Source organism: Pagrus major, chromosome 21, assembly GCF_040436345.1.
Source record: "Pagrus major chromosome 21, Pma_NU_1.0".
Lineage (NCBI taxonomy): Eukaryota > Metazoa > Chordata > Actinopteri > Spariformes > Sparidae > Pagrus > Pagrus major.
The window spans coordinates 5535848-5551630 of record NC_133235.1 but is presented as its reverse complement, the minus strand read 5'-3'; the positions used below and the strand labels follow the sequence as shown (position 1 = coordinate 5551630).

The 15783-nt window shown below is 39.3% G+C and overlaps 2 protein-coding genes across 2 annotated transcripts; one reads left to right on the top strand and one right to left on the bottom strand.

The window, feature by feature from the left end:
• Positions 1-3623: 3623 nt before the first annotated feature.
• On the bottom strand, positions 3624-6962 carry pdca (phosducin a). The gene is made up of 5 exons (XM_073492069.1): positions 6914-6962; positions 6599-6735; positions 6215-6434; positions 5990-6102; positions 3624-3812 (listed from the first exon to the last, which is right to left on the bottom strand). Exons 1-5 carry the CDS (start codon positions 6960-6962, stop codon positions 3624-3626), a joined length of 708 nt encoding a protein of 235 aa, XP_073348170.1.
• Positions 6963-11272: 4310 nt separating this feature from the next.
• Positions 11273-15180, top strand: ccr12a (chemokine (C-C motif) receptor 12a). The gene is made up of 2 exons (XM_073491428.1): positions 11273-11317; positions 13259-15180. The coding sequence occupies exon 2, from the start codon at positions 13273-13275 to the stop codon at positions 14368-14370; it is 1098 nt and encodes a 365-aa protein (XP_073347529.1). The 5' UTR covers positions 11273-11317; positions 13259-13272; the 3' UTR covers positions 14371-15180.
• The last annotated feature ends 603 nt before the right edge of the window (positions 15181-15783 follow it).

Below are 15783 nucleotides of genomic sequence, written 5' to 3'. Positions count from 1 at the left end.
AATCCGTGTGCTGATAGCTAGCACCACTGTATAAACAGCAAGGATGGACTACAAACATGGAGTTCTTCTTTTTCATTAATGGCAGGTGGCAACTAGCGTTTAAGGTGCAGTACCGCCACCTAGTGTGCTGGAGGGTGTAGGCCAGAGAGCCCTGTTTCTATTAATGAATATTCAGCACTGGGCCTGGTTTGATTAACCTAGCATCCATTTAGAGGGCTTTTCTTTCTATACTGTTTTTTAATCATGGCTGTTTAATGCAAACAGAAGGGAAAGTGTCTGCTAAAAATTATATTTCACAATAATAACTGCAACATTGCAACTATACATTATCTGGGCTGGGGACGTGCATAGAATGTAAAAAGGGCAGGGCTGAAGCCCCCAGAAGGTGTTTTTTGCACAATTCAATAAATAACTTACCTGGAACAATTACTTTTGTTCCACTCTTGAAGGGATATTAAAATATATGTACTCAAAACAAAACCATGGTTCATCCACTGCTACGTTGATTAAATGCAGAGGACCTGTATGTCAGTATATGTCTTTCACTCGGTTTTGTTTTAAAACCCTGGTGTTGTAAAATAACCGGGGGTTGGTACGAGTATTTTTTTCAAGTCTGTAATTTCACTGGTACTTAAGCATTACACCTACACATGTGTAGGAGCCAAATATGGTGTTGCAATGATCGTGAGTTAGAGAAGTACTTCACTGTTTGAACATTGGGTCTCACTGTAGTACCAGGCTATGGGCTCAGGTGTGAAGGTAGAAAAGATACTGTTGACATGAGGGCAGAGGGTTTTTGACCACCGCAGCGCTGATATGTCTCCACGCTGTGAGCTGAGTGTTTGGTATTTGATGGAAACTGGAAATGGATATTGTTTTCGTTTATGCACAGTCAAAGAAAGACAGTGATATGCTGCAAACGAAGAACAGCCTGTGGATTCTGAGCCCCCTGCTGCGTGTCACCCCCCCCCCCCCCCCCCCCCCCCCCCCATCCTGTTTCCTGTCATCTCTCTGAAGCTGTCCTATAAAGCCATACGAAGACCAAAAAAATAAGAAAAAAAGAAAGACACGCAAGTTTGCAAATTGTACGTGGATGGATTATTAATTTGTACGGCATTGCTTTAGGCCCCCCTCACATAGAACTGTTCTGTTTTTAAAAAACAAATAGGGAAATACTTCATCTTTGTCTTATTGATTGTGATTAAAAGTCTGTGTGGGCCCCAGAAGATTTTCCAGTTTCAAATTGTACAGTGACAGAGGTAATTACCAATACTGGTGTACAAACTGCTAATAAACCAGTTGCAGTGTTGAAACAAACTCAAAAATGGTGGTTAAGCTAGCTGCTAAAGCGTTTGCTTATAAATTGGACTGGCTGCAAAATGGTAGAAAAGCCAAACTAAACAAAGCAAGCACCATTAGAAATGTAATGCAAGTTTTAATGTCAAAAGGTGATAAAAAGTAAAAGTACTCAAGAGGAAATGATTGAGGGATGTGAAAAGCAGAATGCATGAACCTCTGTTGGGTCTACTGCCTGTGATGAAAAAGAAAAACATGAAATATGGTTAATAGCAAAAATGCTTGCAAATGATAACCTGCTAAAAATGTGGTTTTTATCCAATGGAGGTGTTGCACATGCAAACGGTACTGTTGATGATGATTGATGCAGAAGTCAGTGTTTCCATTGTTGGTAGCAAACGCTCGAGGGGTAATAACAGTGGTAGACCAAATACCACATCCTCTGTCAGCAGGTTCACATGCCTCTGATCTGAAAAGTTCTTCTTGAGCACCTTCAAAGGGCAGTCATTTTCTATGTGAAAATCAAAGATTAAATCTGTTGACACCTTAAACGCATGTACCCACGTCTCTCCCACATTCCATATTAAAATAATGCCAAACTTGAAGGCATCCATAGAAATCCTTAATTCCAGACCAGGTTTTCTGTACGGCTCTGGAATTCCCCCTTGTGGATAAATGTGTAATAATCTGTCAGGCCTTTTTGGATCTTTTTATAATGTCCACATAAAAACAGTGTGCAGTTACCAAATAAGAATCCATTTAGGGATTAGTTACCTTGATTGACATACTTAACTGTTTGCTACAGTCACTTTTATATCATTTTAGAGCGAAGCACAATGGCAATAAACAAACACAAAGAAAAACACCAGCAGAAACACCTGCAGGTTAAAACTCAAACATCTGACACAGAGATGGATGTTGATTCAGCAGAACTTTAGGTATAAGTTTACCTGGTAGATCCACTCCCCTCCATTATTACACATTGCTCCGCACACACCACACACTATTGTGGTAAGGTCATACCTTGCCACAGAAAAATACCGCCAGAGCCTATATTAAAATGGCTACAATGATCATAAATTCAGATACAGTACCATTACTGCTTCAGCAGTCCAATAGCAGCCTGTACAATAGGGGTGGGACAAAATATCAGTACAGCAATGAATCATTCCACTACTTCTTGTGACGTAAACGTTTTCCTTAAGTGAATAAACCAGCTGTTCTCAGAGGAAAATAAGGTCACCAGAAAACTGATTGAAGCTAGAAAGGTGGCAGGGTCCGCCACATATAAACAAAGTAAAACAGTATAAATTGTGTTGTCCTTTAAGGACAGTTTGTTTATTCAGTCATGAAAAAAAAGAGTTTGATTATTTAGTTTGTTTAGGCAGAAAAGAAATCAGCTAATGAAAATCTTTCTCTTCTCATTAACATTTCTGACCCAAAACCACAGAATGCTCCTTTATCTTAATCGCCAAAGATTGAAAAGAGTTTACTGAGCCACAGTTTTTTTCTTCCTTTACACATTTTAACTCCAGAATGTTGTGCTGTCTGTCAATCACACCTCTTTTCAGTTTATGTTCACATTGGAATGAAGGCACGAGTTAGTATCTGTGATGAAAAGGCAGTACGCTCACATTCTACACACTTTTTTATGCATTGTTTAATCTCAGGTCATGTCAAATTCTGTGACACTGACACAGTGTAGTCAATAAATACACAGTAACTGAACTCTGCCATTTTATGGGAATTTTGCATTCTTCTATTAGACAGATCATGATGTTGATGAAGGTTCTTCTTCAGTTCTAACCAGTTAGTAAGAACTGAAGAAGCCTCTTGGATGAGAGATGAAACGTCTTCAAGAAACTGAAACACGTCCAGTTGCCTACGATACAGCACCTAGTACACATCATGATGTATCTTTAGATATATGTCTTGCAATGAACCGATTATCACAGAATGGCTGTATCAGGATACTCTATACACGTTATTGTGGGCAACACATTGTGAATCATTTCATGAGTTACTCTGTGATTACCATTCCTCTTGCTCAGTGTTACAAAGACAGACACAGACAGAGAGCACCGTGGTAAAGAAGTATTTTATTGTAGAGCTACAATGTGACTGTGAAGAAGTATTTCAGGGCAGACTTTGCCACATGAATTTACAACTAATTGCTTCTAAATACAACCATCATGTGTGTGTTTTCCTCCTTTCCTGTGCATTTCCTCCTTGTTTCCTCTTCCTCTGCTTTTGTCCACTCCCCTCCACTACAAGTCCTCCTTTTCCCTAAACTATCACACCCTTCTCTTTCCTCTACCCTTTTCATTCTATTCCACATCTCCTCCCTCGTCCTCATCATCAGCACATGCTGCGAACTCCTTCTCGGGTAACAAGCTGTATTCATTGAGAAACGCCTCCACGTCCGTTGCAAAGAAATCTTCATTGAAGTGTTTGGTAACAGCCAGGAAATTACCCAGTAACTCACCAGCTTTGTACACCAGCAGAGCAGGAAGAACCTGAGAGGATAAAGAAGGAATCAACATTTACTTTGACACTAGTATTAACACAGTCAGTACTCGGCATCATGTAACAACATTTTTTTTTCAACTTCTTTTGGTAACAAGGAGTTTAAGTCAGTGTCACTCCAATTTCTGTAATACTGTTACAACAGTTGACCAAATGATGTATTTTTCAGATGCATTTAAAAATAATTAAAATGCATTTAGTTATTAAGTTAGAGCTGCTACATACATCAAGCTTTCCACTCTAGCATGATGCAGGTTACAATAAAAACATATTGATATTCATAGTAATCATTTGAAATAAGGAGTTCTTAATTTCACAGAGACAAAGACAAAAGCAGCTCTTCACTTTTAGCCAGCTACCATCAGTCTGCCAGATGAAACAGCAACTGTCGGTTGTAGAACGAAACAAAGAACATAGCAAAAAGCTTTTAAAGCTGGGGTTGGTGAGGTCGGCGGTACCTCCCTCCAGAGCCACTGTCCAGCCACTGCCTGATTACACCAGCACCAACTGCCCTAAGCTCTCAGTCAGCTGGGAGATGAGTTAGCAGCTAGTTTACTATGGTCCACGAGCTCTAGTAGTGTAGTAATAAATACATAAATAAACAACTCTGTTAAATGTCACAATCGCATAAACATGGGCAAAATAGCTGTAGCAAACATACCTCACTCCCAAAAGGCTATAGACTGGTGTAGCAATTACCCATTTTTTGTAAGCTAACCCAGAAGTTATCATCGCTAAGATTCCCTCAACAAAAAGCCTGTTTTTTTTAAATGGATTTTGTAATATTGCCAGAAATTAGTTCTGTGACAAACACACGTTTATGATACTTACTACGGTTACACCCCGCCTTTCCGAACCCTGCTGTTCCAAAAATAGACTTCCATTCTTCGTAATGGCGGGGTTTCCCATCTTTTCTAAAGACCCCGCTATTCCGAAAAGGCTATTGGGGAACCCCCAACCCTAACCCTATTGGGAAGTAATTTGAACTTGAAAGTCGGAACAGCTGTGTTTTTGGGGGAGGGTCGGAACAGCGGTGTTTCAGAGTGGGGGTGTTTCGGAATGGAGGGGCTACTACTACTACTACTACTGCTACTACTACTACTACTACTACTACTACTGCTACTACTACTACTGCTACTACTACTGCTACTACTACTACTACTACTACTACTACTGCTACTACTACTACTGCTACTACTGCCACTGATACTACTACTACTACTACTACTTCTACTACTGCTACTACTACTACAACTACTACTGCTGCTACTACTACTACTACTACTGCTACTACTACTGCTACTACTACTACTCCTACTACTACTACTACTACTGCTGCTACTGCTACTGCTGCTACTGCTACTACTACTACTACTACTACTGCTACTGCTACTGCTGCTACTACTACTACTACTACTGCTGCTACTACTACACATGTTGATAATCTTCACAGATGAACACCACTTTTGTGATTTTTGGAGCATACTGTAAATCACTGTGAGTGCAGCACATCATTGTCATCGCTAACTGTATCCAACAAGCGTTACCTTATGTTTAACATGTAAGACAACACCTAGCATTGTCATAATGAAGGTAAACAATGAACGTGGTTAGCGCTCAACGCTAGCAAGCTAGCATGTTAGTATTGGGAAATTATGGCTGCACTTTTTCTTCTATTGTTGTGCCACTAGCTTGCTGCTAGCTTTAGCAGTATATTCACCAAACCTTCTGGAAAAGTCCAGTCATGCACAATGAGTGCGTGTAGGCAGGTACACCCACAGGTAGCCTGTCCAATCTTTTCTCACGGGCTAAATGAGATGATTAGATGGGCATTATATTAGAGGCCTGTGACAGCTACAGATACTACTCTTTTTTTTTTAGAACATTTGATTTAAGATAGTCCCTTACTTGTAATAACACCAACAAAATCAGTGGTTTTTGGGGTCTGGTTTAATAAAATTTGCTCTTCCTAGTGCCGCCTGCCCACTGCTGGGACAATTGCTGCTCATGGGAAGGGTTTAACAGTCAGTTAACCTCTCATAACCTCACAGTTCTACAAAGTCTGTTATTATCACTACTATGAGATATACTACAGCCAAATGTCCAAATGGGGAAAATTGCAATTAAGTCAATTATTTTTCTAGTCTGTTAGTAACAGTTTACTAACCTCAGGGGAGAAGCGCTCAGCAGCACCTGACGCCACCGCATCGATGCGACAAAACTTAACATTGGAGTACTCTGTAGCCAGACAGTCCAGACATGAGTTCATCTGCTCACAGCCTGACAGAGGACAAATAATGCATGCACTGTTAGCAAACAGCACTGTAGTGAACCATCCCCCAGGAATACATCTTTATTTCAGCATGTGAGGCTAGTTGATCAATGAGCTAACCTTTGACACCGTGCTGGTAGATATGAACTACCACAACGGTCAACCGATGTTCCTTCTCTATGACCTCCAGGAAGTCTTCTCCACTCTCCAGCTCGTAGACCGTTTCAAACGTCGGGCCGAAGCTCAGGCGCTCGTGCATTTCCTGCATGCACTGTTTCCTGTAGCGTTTCAGGCATCGTTCATCCTCTTCCTGGATCAGTTCATACTCCTGAACACTCATCTAGAGTAAAAGACATAAACATTATTATTGCACCAATGCCCCAGTGTATGATTCTGATTATCTTCTACAGCACAATTGTGGTTAAATTATCCTCTCATTAACTACAAAATCTGGTAATGCCATGTTTTCCTGTGTGTGTGAGTTCTGAGAGTGATTCCATCCACCTTTCTGTTGAGTCTTTCCTTGTCGTCCTCTCGTGGACTGGACATTTGTCTGAGCAGCTCTCTTTTGCTTTGAGGCACAGTCTGATCCACACTGTCCAGTTTGAACCTTCGCCAGTCATTAATTACACCTTTTGGACCTGCAGATGTGCAGAGATGCCCACAAAAACATTAGTTCATCAAGACCATCACGTGCACATCATTTGGTGCCTTGATCAAACTTTTCATTGTGATGCAATGCGTCTTGAATCAAATGAGTATATATACTGAGTGAGACTAGACTGCCATTTTAGCGATTCATGACTGCATGGTTTTGACCTGTATGATTGGCAGGCAACTCCTCTTCTTCCTGAGTGGAGCCAGACATCTCGATAGTCTGCAATACAAAAGCACACACAAATTGGATACAGAGAGCAGGTGAGGTGATGTGCGTCTGCATGATGATTGATTATTCTTTCAACCTAGCATATTTCCCATAAATCGCCAACTTCATTGTAGAGATTTGGGGAAGCAAGGATGTTTTAGCAGGGGCATCCTTTAGCTTTCCAAATAACCGGGTTTATTTAAAGTTTGTTTTCAGTCTAATAGTACCTGTCCACAGGGGTGTTTTGGGATGTGAGAGGTGATGCTGCTTTCCATCATTGCACACTTGAACAACAAACACCCATCGTAAAAACTTTCTGGCTGCACCTGAATGGACGAATGCCACTTGTGGACTCTCTGCTCCCGGATTTCAAACTAGTCCAACATGGCAAACTAGTCCAACATTTGGAAACTTTATCTTATATTACAAAAATTGTTCCCCCCAAATGTGTCTCTGAAGACATTTTAGGTGAGAGATAAGCCATATAGTACTGTAAATATGGTCATTTTAGGTCGACAACAGTTAGTTTTTATATTTTTTCAAGAGCTTCCAGAGGAGGTGAGTCACACTGGCTACACCTTGTTTGCATAAGGTGTCCTCGATCTCAACTTTATGCAAATGAGGAGTGCGAAATGCATCACTACCAGTATGCATCGCACAACTGCTAAAATAGAAAATTAACGGGAAGTGTGGAAATGATGCAGGACAACATTTGGCCAATCATCTCTCTCAGTGCAAGCTACACACCTACGGAATTCTTTACCATCAGAAATTAAATCCCAAACAGAACTAAAGAGGTTTAGTGTGAAAGTTAAACATTGGCTTAAGCAGCAGCAGAAATGTGAACATTAACTTCTCTCAAGTCATTGTCAATACAGCACTTTACTAATGTTTAATGCTAAATTTCACTTTTTTGTTTTAATCTGAAATTTATAACTGCAGCTGTGTTTATTTATTCATGGTACCTACTCACTGTATTATCCACTGTATTTGTATCATTGCATTTATTGTATTCAGTATATTTTATTCTATTCTAAAGCCTGACCAGGGACAAAGACTGCAAATTAGCTGAAGCTAGACGTCTTATATGCATCACATTTTCCCATTTTCTGTGGCAATGTTGTATGTATCGTCTCTGTTAAATAAACATTAAATAAATAAATAAATGATCCTGCGGAGAGATAAATGTTTGATACATTTTTCATCTCAAACATTTCCGCTGGTCTAAGTGTGCAAAATAAATGTTGTGCTGGACTGACAACAAATCCTGTTGTTTATTTCTGATGTGCTGAGTGTTAACAGAATACTCAAAGTCAAATTAAATTTGAGTTTGTTACAGAGCTATCTTCATTTCATGATTTGAATATAACATTGTCTAAATATTATTTATTGCAAGGAGAAATAGACCACCAAGACAACAAAATACACCCAGCCAGGGGGCGCCTGGGGAAGCATTGTGTTTGTAGTGAAAAACATGCTGTGTTGATGGAATGCTAAAATAGTGAGCAGAATGTTACTTCTTACTGTGTCTGAGTGTAAACATAGCCTTACAGCAATATTCCACACTTTGACACATCCAAACTTAACTATCTGCTACTTTTTTTGTGTGTACTTACATGTGCATGGGTGCATGCAGCTGGACACTGTTGTCACAACCACTTACTGTGAGCCAGGCTGATGTTTACTTATCAGATTATGCTGAGATTACCGGCAGTCTGACAGGCCTAGGACATCTAATCATGTATGTGCGTGTGTGTGATATGACATGTCAGTAGGTTTACCTTTTTATAAGTTTTATTCTATTGTTGTGACCCTGAAATATTAAGATTATCTACTGGTGACTCCATCTTTAGAGAGAACACATGAACTCTCTTTTTCTTCGTCAGCGTAACTAAACATGGTATCAACACTTAAGTTAAATCCTAAATCAACCTGAAGCAATTGTGATATTGTAGTTAAGTACTGAATGTGCACCACAGGTCTGGGTACCAAGAAACACTCTGGTGAGAAAACCACTTCCTGTACTTTGGAAACATCAGCGAAGGCCACATTCAAAGCTATTGTGCTGATTCAGCTGAGCTGTCAATGACAAGAGGCTCCTAATCAACACTACGTCATTAATAACACTGATAATGCTCATTAGTCTGAGGCAGCTAATTCCTTAATGTAAGCAAAGCAATACATGTCTTACATGGTTGCTTTTGATTAACTGAAATGCAGAAAGTAACTTTCAGGTGCAATGATTTCAAATGTAATGGCATAAAATGACTTGAATAGTATCCAAGAAAATGCACACTACATGAACAAATGATCAGACTAAAGTAATTATTATATAGGCATATATAAATGGATATAAGCATTTATGCAATATATTACCAAGTGCAGCTTTGGAGCAAGTACACATTTCTGTTTAATACAGTAATGCAATCATAAATATACACAAAAAATGCACAAAACAAAGTGACTGCGACTGCTAAACACTGACATATATAAAATAAACATGGTGTCCTTCAGAAACACTTAAGTGTGGAAAAACTATACATCCAGAACTCACCTTTGTGTGAAGCAACAAAATTCAACAGAGACAGATGATAGAGAACTAGACATACTGCACAAATATATCCATTGTACCAAACTAAAACAGACAGAAAATCTTACCTTTGCGTCTCGGTCAGTTACTCACAGATTATTTGTCTTTGTCACTGTGTACAGTGTCCATACATAGTGAACTGATGGGAGCGAAGAGAACACGAGTTTAGAAAAGGGTGGGGAGGGAGATGAGGGAATAAGCTTTATCTTCAATGTCATATTCACCATCACTGTCACCGTAAGATGATGTGTAATAAGATTAGGTGTAATACCAGGTTTAGTGTTATGGATTGAAGACAGCAAAGTAGACACAGGAAAAAAAACATTTAGATACGGAGTTATGTACCAAAATAATGTAAAGGTAAGAACACTTCCTGGACTCAAATTGAGTTTGTTAGACGAACTCTGGATCGGGATATATAAAAATCACAAGGCAACTTCAGGTACTCTGCTTTAAACTATTAAAATGCTTTCATTATCACGGCATCATCACGTTAGACCTCGGAAATAAACTCTGACTCATTGTGACATTAAGCCTTCGTTAAATCAAATATCCCCGTTCTTCATGAATATTGTTGACCTAAAAGGTGCCATCTGCTGCAGGTTTTATCTGCCCACACTCTCTAGGCCACAGCCCCAGGTGCAGGTGGAAGATTTTTATTACAGCAACAGTAACGCACATTTTTTTAAATAATGAAGGCACTGACGTGTTGCAAAATCCATGTTGTACTGTAGCAGAACGTGACACCAGTGACAGTGATAAAACCCGTATACTGCCCACCCCCATATTGTTAAATATGAATAGACATAACACAAGCGCTTTAATACTATCGGACCCAGGTGCCTGTGCAGGTGCAAAAATACGAAAATACTCAGAGGAAGTTTGAAGATGGTATGAAAGATATGTAAAGTGGAAGCAAACAGGAAGGGCAAACAGTTTCCGATAAGATTTGTTCCATTCTCACTTTGATGTTTTGCACCTCTTCCACATCATTTCTCATCTATTTCTCAAAACTACTTGTGTCTGAGGGTTAATATTATTAAATTCTGTAAAAACACAGTGTAATATACATGCTCAATATCCATTTATATTGCAGTATTTTGAACATGGTATTAACTGTCTGATATATCCCAGGTGTCCAAGCTGGTTCATCAAGACAAGGCAAAGGGGTTTAAGAACTGACCAGTGTGTAGAATAAAGTTTCCTATTTAGGAAGTGTTGGCAAGTGTTTAATAAAGTGAAGATTTTTTCAAGATCAGTATAAGCTCTTGTTACTGAACAAGTCAAACATTGTTCCTGATTCCTCTCTTATATCACTCTCAAACATTAAATCCAGGTTTCCTCTACTACTACTACTAAAATGTAGAATTGCCTGGTGTGAAACCTGACAAAGACGGAACAAGTCAACTCTGACCTATTTTTGTGTTTTTGTGTCACCAGAACTAAAGAGGGCACATTAAATGCAGTTAGACAGCCAGTTAATTCAGATTTTACATTGTTTACCACACATTAAGATATAACCTTTAGTCTTGTCAGCTGCATGTTAAGTCAACAGTGATTACAGCCAATATAGTTAAAGCTAAATCCTAAATGACTCTTGACTGTCTTTAAATATCACACTACACGACAGCAATTTTAGGACAGCCCCTTTGGTGGATGCTGGTGTCTTTGTCTTTAACCTCAGCTCAGTCAGCAGCACTGAACACTCCAGACTCACTCCTCCTTACACCGCACACCTATAAAGCTGCATTGGTGAAATCAGTCACTGGTAAGGTGTTTATTTTATTGTATTTTTTTCCACAGGAATCTCTATTTAACACTCATTTTGAAATGTACATATGCATACTTGAAACCAGGATATGACTTTTTTTTATGTACATTGATGATCTAACAAAGATCAAACAGAGCACTAGTAGTAAACCTTCAGCTTCATACAAAATCCTTTTTTTTGTAATGGCACCTGTCTCATGATTGTCTTTAATTATATGAAACCTTTCCCTAATATTTTATAAGCAATAACCTAACTAAGACTTTAAACTAACAGTGCTGTTTGGTTGGCTGCAGAATTGCAGGTGTATGCTTTAAATGGTCTCTATGTAACAGCTTACATGTAATAATCAGTTTTTTATCAGCAATATGTGGGCAGATTGTAGAGTGACGTGAAAAATGAGACCTTCCCGTCTTTCTCGGTTGCATATACAAGCCTGTGGATGATTTGTTTAGAAAAGGGGCACTATGTAGTTTTGGAAAAGAAATTCAAACTCAGAATTTTAATTCATACAATATGAATGAGGTAATAATACAAACTCACAAATCAGAGGAACTCAGAGGAAAATAAGGTCCCAGAACACTGTTTAAAGCTAGAAAGGTTGCAGGGTCCGCCACATATAAACAAAGTAAAACAGTCTGAAACTGTGTTGTCCTTTAAGGTCAGTTTGTTTATTCAGTAAGTGAAGATCCTTCTCTTCTGATTAAAGTTACTTCCCCAAAACTACATAGTGCACCTTCGAGTTGTTACATGGTGCTGGACTATGGATTTCTCTGGGTCGGATTTTATGCAACACTCCCAAAAGATGTGACTTTATGCACGTTCTCGAGTGCCTCGCCTCAGTGCCATTCTCCGCTCCGCTAATAGAGACCAGCAGTAGCTAACGTTAGTCTAGAAGTGGAGTTCTTATAGGATTTACATAAGCTTTGGCAACCACAGTTTTCACTCAAGTCAGCTGAAATTTGGCATGTAACATGGCTATAACACACACACACACACACACACACACACACACACACACTGCATTAATATGTTGTTAATATGTTGATGAAAGTTCTCAGTCATCCAGGTCATGGTAAATCTTAGTGCTGTATCAGAGGCAACTGGAGGCGTTTCGGTTTCTTGAAGGTGAAACGTCTTCAAGGAACTGAAACGCCTCCAGTTGCCTCTGATACAGCACTTAGAACTGCATTAATACCATATTGTTGCCAAGACATTTGATCTAAACAGATGATAAACACTGACGATGTTCCACTGAAAGTCATGAAGTCAGGAGTCAAGATATGAATCACCATGCTTTCACAGTGATACACAGATCAAATGAGTGGGTGAATCTTTCTAAAAATATGTAAAATAACTCAAAATCTATTTGATTTATAAACTTATCATAAGTTTATAAAGAACTTGTGACTTATCATCAAATCTACACTTTATAAATAGCTAACCACTCATTGGTTGTTTATTACAAAATACAACACAACCTGCCCATTTAAACTAGCCCTGCTGGTTTAAAAAAACATCTCTCTGACAGCTAAAGCAGAAGTGAAAGCAGAGCTGACCAATATGCTAACTGCAAAGGAAGTACTTCTTGTTTCGTGCAAGCAGAGGTGTCCACACGTTCTTTAATCAAGTAGAAGTACGGATATTTGTGTAAAAGACTCTGAGAAAAGTATTTATTGTTTGCTGTCAGGATGTTGAGGACTTTTTCTTCTAGAATAACTCACCAAGCCTAGCTTTAACTTACATGACATGTTACCAAACAAGCACTTACATGTGTCCACCAATCATGCACTCATTGGACATCTGGCTCATTTGCTGTGTGTGACGGTTGAGCTGAATTCTAGTTCAGCTTATGTGATTAGAAACAGTTGTATTTTATGAGCAATTTTTGAAACTACCAGTAAAAGGACTAACACAGATCTTTATCGTCAATGTGCACAGGACAACCCGCAGCCATGAGCAATATGGAGGATGAGTATCAGCGCTACCTGGACATGCTCGATGAGTATGGAATTGAAAACATCACTGACCCGAGTTACGTGGTCAGTAATGCTGTCCCACTCTGTTCGAAGGAATCCGTCAACATGTTTGGTGCGACATTCATCCCAGTTTTCTACTATGTCAACTTCCTCCTGAGTTACCTTGGCAATGGGCTCGTTCTCTTCATCATCTTCAAGTACGAGGAGCTCACCTCAGTGACAAACATCTTCCTCCTAAATTTGGTCCTCTCCAACATTCTCTTTGCCTCCAGTCTCCCCTTCTGGGCTAAATACCATATGTCTGAGTGGATTTTCGGTCTGGCTCTGTGTAAGATAGTCAGCAGCGCCTACTTCATTGGCTTCTACAGCTCCATCCTCTTCCTCACACTCATGACTTTTGACCGATACCTTGCAGTGGTGCACGCGGTGGCAGCTGCCAAGAGCAGGAAAAGGGCTTATGCCATCATTGCATCCTTGGTAGTTTGGTTCATCAGTATCATAGCAAGTGTCAAAGAGCTAGTCCTCAGAAATGTGTCGGTGAAACCGTACGCTGGGCTAATGTGTGACGAGTCAGGATACTCTGCGAGCACCATGGCGCGCTGGCGTCTGGTCACTTATTACCAACAATTCCTGCTCTTCTTCCTTCTCCCTCTGTTCATGGTGATGTACTGCTACATCAGCATCACCATACGCATCCTGTCCACTCGCATGAAGGAGAAGTGCCGCGCCATCAAGCTCATTTTTGTCATCATCTTCACCTTCTTCGCCTGCTGGACGCCCTACAATATCACCATCCTCCTTCGAGCTATTCAGATCTCCAGCACAGGTGAGGATGACAACTCGTGTTCTGAATCACAGAATTTGGACTATGCATTGTATGTGACCCGGAACATAGCCTATTTGTATTGCTGCATTAGTCCTGTGTTCTACACATTTGTTGGAAAGAAGTTCCAGAGCCACTTCAGAAGGTTGATGGCAAAGAACATCCCCTGTCTGAAGAGACATGTGAGCCTCAACAGCCAGAGCACCAGAACCACATCACAGAAGACACCACATTCTACTTATGAGTACTAGTTCTCGATACACACACTCTCTCTCTCTCTCTCTCACACACACACACACACACACACACACACACACACACACACACACACACACACACACACACACACACACACTCTCACACACACACACACACACACACACACAGATGTAATTGCTTTTGTCACTCTACTAGCATCTTCTTTCAATTGAAATAAGATGCTTCCTCATGTGTTTTGGATTAAATCACTTTTAAACTGCATTCATTTGGAAAAAGTCAGACATAGTCTTAAAGGATCTGTAAAAAAATCTCTACAATGTGGACCCCCTTCCTTTCTCATGTTAAACAATTACATTTCCCCGCAGTTCTGAAATAATATACACTTGTATACTGCCCTTGTTGGATGGTGATGAGGACATGGCATATTTGGTCATATTAAAAAGGCATTATCAGACTGAGCTGACCTGTAAATACTGGCACCAGCACCTGTTTTTGTTTGTTTTTTTAATTCATTTTTTTTTTCAATTTTAGTTTTTACTTGTTTCCTTTTCTGATTTGTTTGTTTGTTTGTTTTTTGTATCCATGTGGGAATATATGTTACATATAATATATTAGACAATCTACAAGTGCAATTATTCTGTAAATGATGATTTTTCTGAAAAAAGAATAAAAACGATAAAAGATAATTAAAGATCATTTTTCTATGCATCAGCTTCAGACCTGCTCCTGGTCAGGTCCTTATACTAAGTGTTATAATCTTGTTGAGTTAATGTTGGATATGAAGGTCTTGTTGCAGAAATGTCATGCATTTGATCCATCCTGTCTTTTGAATAAAATACATTTTAATAAAAGTGCTTTAAAATGTACTGTATCTTAATCTTCCAACACATGAAGCAATCAAACTGTTCCCCTGTGACATTTGTCCTTTCAAGCATTTATATATATATACATATATATATATATATGTATATATATATCACATACACACACACACAATTCTAATTCTCTGTACTTGTGTAATTTGCGGGATTAGACGAATGATCATTTCCCCTTTCTGACAGAACATCTGGAGACATTTCCTGTCAGCTAAGCACATTGCTCTGGTGAATCAGTGCAGTAAAGTCTTGAGAAAACGACATAGAATAAGGGTATGTGGATGTAGTGGTAATACATTATGTTGAAACAGTGTGATGAAACAGGCTTCGTCACAAATACAGTCTGAGTCAGTGTTATTGCCAATTACATTTTGGGTAAGAACAGGAAAAACTGAGACTGGCTCTTTTAAATAACAGCTTAACAACTGCATTAAAAGTACTCATAACTATACATTTGCTTTGAGGCTTAACACTAAAAACACACATTTGTTAAGGGGTACTACAGCAGTTTAGAACCGGACTTCTATTAAGTTAGTGGACTCGGTCTCTTTTATTTTAATTCTTGAACAC